The sequence below is a fragment of the Alexandromys fortis genome, unplaced genomic scaffold (genome assembly GCF_014885135.2).
Source record: "Alexandromys fortis isolate MF-2015 unplaced genomic scaffold, M_Fortis_MF-2015_v1.1 scaffold_222, whole genome shotgun sequence".
Taxonomy (NCBI): Eukaryota; Metazoa; Chordata; class Mammalia; order Rodentia; family Cricetidae; genus Alexandromys; species Alexandromys fortis.
In genome coordinates, this window is record NW_026068108.1 from 1,915,180 (window position 1) to 1,919,613 (window position 4,434).

Here is a 4,434-nt window from a genome sequence, read left to right on the forward strand (position 1 = left end):
CTTCCTTCCTTCCTTCCTTCCTTCCTTTCTTTTTCTTTTTGTTTTTTTGAGACAAGGTTTCTCTGTGTAACAGCCCTAGCTATCCTGGAACTAGCTCTTGTAGACCAGGCTGACCTCAAATTCAAAGAGATCCTCCTGCTTCTGTCTCCCGAGAGCTGGGATAAAGGTGTGAGCCTCCACCGCCAGGCGGGCAAGGCTGTTTTCATAAGCTGTCTACCAACATTACACAAAGGAAGATAAAGAAACATTGGGTTAAAATACTGTCCTGCGTTCCCCACTTTGCTGTCTGATATGCTCTGGGAGTTAAAGTGCATTTTACTCCACAGAAAAATTCAAGAGGATGGAGTGATGCTAAGGGGTTGCTGGCGTCCATCCAGCTGCCTGGAGTGGACAGAACTGACTTCATGTTACACGCTAATCAGTGATTGAGTTGTGCATATGGTTCTGTCACTGAGCGAGGAGCATGTTACACGCTAATCAGTGATTGAGTTGTGCATATGGTTCTGTCACTGAGCGAGGAGCAAGGACAAGTTCATCACTTATTAGTCTGCTACAGCTCTCTTTAGTTTGACTTTATTAGTTACAGAAAGAGAATATTTCTTTTTTATCTGCAGTAGAATATTTTATATAATAAAAAATTAAAATGAGTGTTTTTACTATGTGTCTGTATGTGCACCAGAAGGTGCCAGACTCCCTGGAATGGATGCCTGTGAGTCACCACGTGGGTGCTGGGAACAGAACCAGGTCCTCTGGAAGTGCAACAAATGCTCTTAACTGCTGAGCCATCTTTCTACTCCACAATCGATACTATTGGTTTTTGGTTTATATTTTTCATTTCATTTTTTTTTTTTGAGACAGGGTCTCACTGTGTAGTCCTGGCTTTCCTGGAACTCACCAGGTAGATTTGGCTGGCCTCAAACTCACAGAGATCCACCTATATCTGTTTCCCAGATGCTGGGACTAAAGGCATGTGGCATTACACTCAGATTCCATAATTATTATTTTGAGACAAGGACTCTTTATGTAGTCCTATCTGGTCTCAAATTCATTGCCTGGCCTCAAGCTTGTGATCCCTCTGCCTCAACCCTCAGTTTCATTTAAACTTCTCTGAGCTTTGCTCTTCAGTTGGTACTGCTCCATGGTAATGTACACCCTTGTCACTCTTCCTTGAGGACCTTATCTTTAGGAGTCTCCTACTTCCAGGTCCTCCAGAAGACTCTGATAGGCAAGTGAGAACATCTACACAAGAGTCAACATGTGCAAAAGCCTGGCAGAGCATCAATTTACTTCAGTTAGTGTGGTGTTCTCGACTTCATTGCCCAGACACATGAGGGACGCCCTGCTGTAACACCCCGGGGCTGTGGAAAGCCCAGACTACCTTTCTCTTGCTTTTTGAGCTGCCTTATTCTCCCACGTGGCTAGAATTACAGGTGTGCCCTGTCAGACTCAGCTAAGCCCAGGATGATTAAAAGGAAAGCTCACTGGCTGTTGCTACTGCCAAGCAAAGAATGTACAAGTTCAAATTTGTGTGAACCATGTTGATAGAGGGCTGCATTGTAATTAATTCTAATGTTTTAGGAAAGCAAGAGCTTCCCACTGCGGTTTGAACATGCCTGTCTCCCCTAAACCTCACTGTGGTGGTGTTGGGAAGTGGGGCCTTAAGAGCTCATTCGAGATTTTAAATCTTACAGAGCTGGGCTGTTTTATGGGACAAATTAAATTACTGGAAAAAAAAGTTATGAACTGAGGCTGGTAAGGCACGCATGACGGCCACGCCGTTAGTCCCAGCAGAAGCTGGCAGATCTCTAAGCCAGTGTGGTCTCTACAGGGAATTCCAGGACAGTCATGGCTATGTAGAGAGACCCTGTCTCGAAAAACAAGCAAGCAACCCAGGCTGTGGTGCCGCACGTCTTTAATCCCCGCACTCGGGAGGCAGAGGCAGGCGGATCTCTGTGAATTCGAGGCCAGCCTGGTCTACAAGAGCTAGTTCAAGGAGAGATTCCAAAGCTACAGAGAAACCCTGTTTCGAAAAAAAAAAAAAAAACAAAATAAAACAAAAGATCAATCAAGCAAACAGACAAAAGAGGCTGCTCCTTGAGTCTGATTCTTCTGCACACAGCCACCCACTCTCTGATTCTTCTGCACACACCTGCCCGCTCTCTGATTCTTCTGCACACACCTGCCCGCTCTCTGATTCTGCACACACTTACCCATTCTCTTAATCTTCAGGCATGTTGCAATGCAGCCCAAGGCCCTCACTTTGTGGGACCCGTCTTAGACTCCAACCTCCAGAAACATGAACCAAGCAAATATCTTTTATTTATAAATTACTTAGACGTTAACTGGGCATGGTGGCATGCCCCTTTAATGCCAGCACCCAGGGGGCAGAGGTAGGAGGATCTCTGTGTGTTCTTGACCAGCCTGGCCTACAGGGTGAGTGATCATGGTTAACGCTGCCTGTGAGGCATATCCCCTAGGAGCTGCAACACTGTATTAACAATACATACCCAGCATCACTGTTTCAGCTGACATACTTCCATGGAGCTACAAAATGATGGCAGCTTGTTGAAATTAAATTCTTGATATCCAGATTTTAGCTCTGGGTGGGCCATCTCTAGCCCTGTCCTATCTTGGGAGAGATCCTCCAGAGTGGACAGGTGGTTTGATTCCGAGGATATAGACTACCTTAGATGTTCATCTGGGCAGAACGGGGTCTGGGTGCAACACCACCACTCATCCAAATCACACAATGTATGTGTTTATATAGAGAAGTATATAAAAATTAAGCTGAGTGTGGTTATTATAGGTACATACCTGTAACTTTAGCATCTGGGAGGCAGAGGCAGGAACAAGTCTATGAGACCAGCCAGGTCTGTATAACAAGTTTTAGGCTAGCAGGGGCTATATGTTTGATAACCTTCTCAAACAAAACAAGACAAAACACACATACAAAACAAACAAACAATAACATTAACTGTTGGCATGTGTATGTATAAATGAGGTGAAGTACCTGAATTATTTCTTTATTCTTAGGTAGAACCAGGCTGGTCAGTGGTGGGTCCAGGGAGGTGCCTTTGTCTCTTCCACTTAACTCTGTCTAAAATAAATGAATACATCCTTGCTAAGTTTTCCTTGTGAACATTGTGGACATATTGAATACACATTAGTCCTGTGGTTTCCACTCATGTTTGTTAAATCATGAGGATAATGCAACACAAAAGGAAGGCAAAGCAACATGAGTAACAACTCAGGAGAGAACTAATGTTTATTCAGTGCTCGCTAAATGCCAGGTACCTTTTAGTTTCCTATCTAGAGCTAAAGCCACCATAGGCTGCAGGTTTCTGCACTTCATTGTTGCAGATCAGAAAGCGAGTTCCTGGCCAGTGAGTAACTCTCACAGTACAGAGTTCTCAGAAATGCTTAGGAACACAAGTGTTTTGGGATTCGGATTTTTATTTTCTGATTTTGGAATATGTGCCTATACATATATGTGCATGTGTGTATATCTATAGAAAAGACATCTTAGAGATGGTAACCCAGTGTAAGCATAACATTTATTACTGTTTCGTCTGTGCACTTACACAATAACCTGAAGGTATTTTGTATATGTGTCATGTGCACAGTGCATGTGGTGGCCAGGGTGACATCAGGTGTGGAGTTCAGTCTAATCAGCCCAGGGGTCTTCCTGTCTGCCCCTGCGATAACAGTAGACGGCCATGCCTGGCTGTATGTGGTCCTCACGCTTCCACACAATAACTCATCTCCCCAGCCCCTTTTAACTGTGCATGTGTGTGTGTGTAAGTGGGCAAGTGTATACACGATACATGGATGGAGGCCATAGGACAACCCTTGGGAGCTTTTCTACTGTGGATTCTGGAAATCAAATTTAGGTTGCAAGTTGAGACACACACACCTTAATCCACCGAGGGATCTCACTGACCTTTATATAATGCTTGCTAATATGTTTTGTATGCAACAAGTTTCATGGTATAGTATTCTCCAGTTATGGAGTCCTGGAGGGGCTGGATTGGGCTGGAATTTGAACAGATTTCAAAGCTTGTGCTCTTGACAATTACATTAGACATTAAATAGTCCTCAATGTTGATTTGAGATGGTTGTGCCTGTGGGGGTTTCCCCAGGATAGCACAGGTGGAACTCACTGTACTTAATGTATTATTGTTAACCACAGATTCGCATTCTATACAAGGAAGGTCATTTTCTATCAGTTCTACTAAGAACCAGAATCATATCAACCCCACCCATCTCTCTCTCTCTCTCTCTCTCTCTCTCTCTCTCTCTCTCTCTCTCTCTCTCTCTCTCTCTGTGTGTGTGTGTGTGTGTGTGTGTGTGAGCTGACCCTAAGACTTTGGGCATGCCAGACATGCAGCCTACAACTGAGCTGATAGTCTAAGTCTTTTCCCCAACATTTAAAAA

At 44.1% G+C, this 4,434-nt stretch overlaps 1 protein-coding gene across 8 annotated transcripts in view; it reads right to left on the reverse strand.

The window, feature by feature from the left end:
- Positions 1-4,434, reverse strand: part of Agbl2 (AGBL carboxypeptidase 2) — a 60,895-nt gene that overhangs the window by 6,751 nt on the left and 49,710 nt on the right. For 7 of the 8 annotated variants that reach the window (XM_050124307.1, XM_050124308.1, XM_050124310.1 and 4 more), the window contains one exon: positions 3,011-3,097. In XM_050124307.1, the coding sequence (XP_049980264.1) occupies positions 3,011-3,097 (87 nt within the window). Of the gene's footprint in view, positions 1-3,010; positions 3,098-4,434 lie in introns of those variants that run through there. The other variant, XR_007589020.1, reaches the window with a different exon arrangement.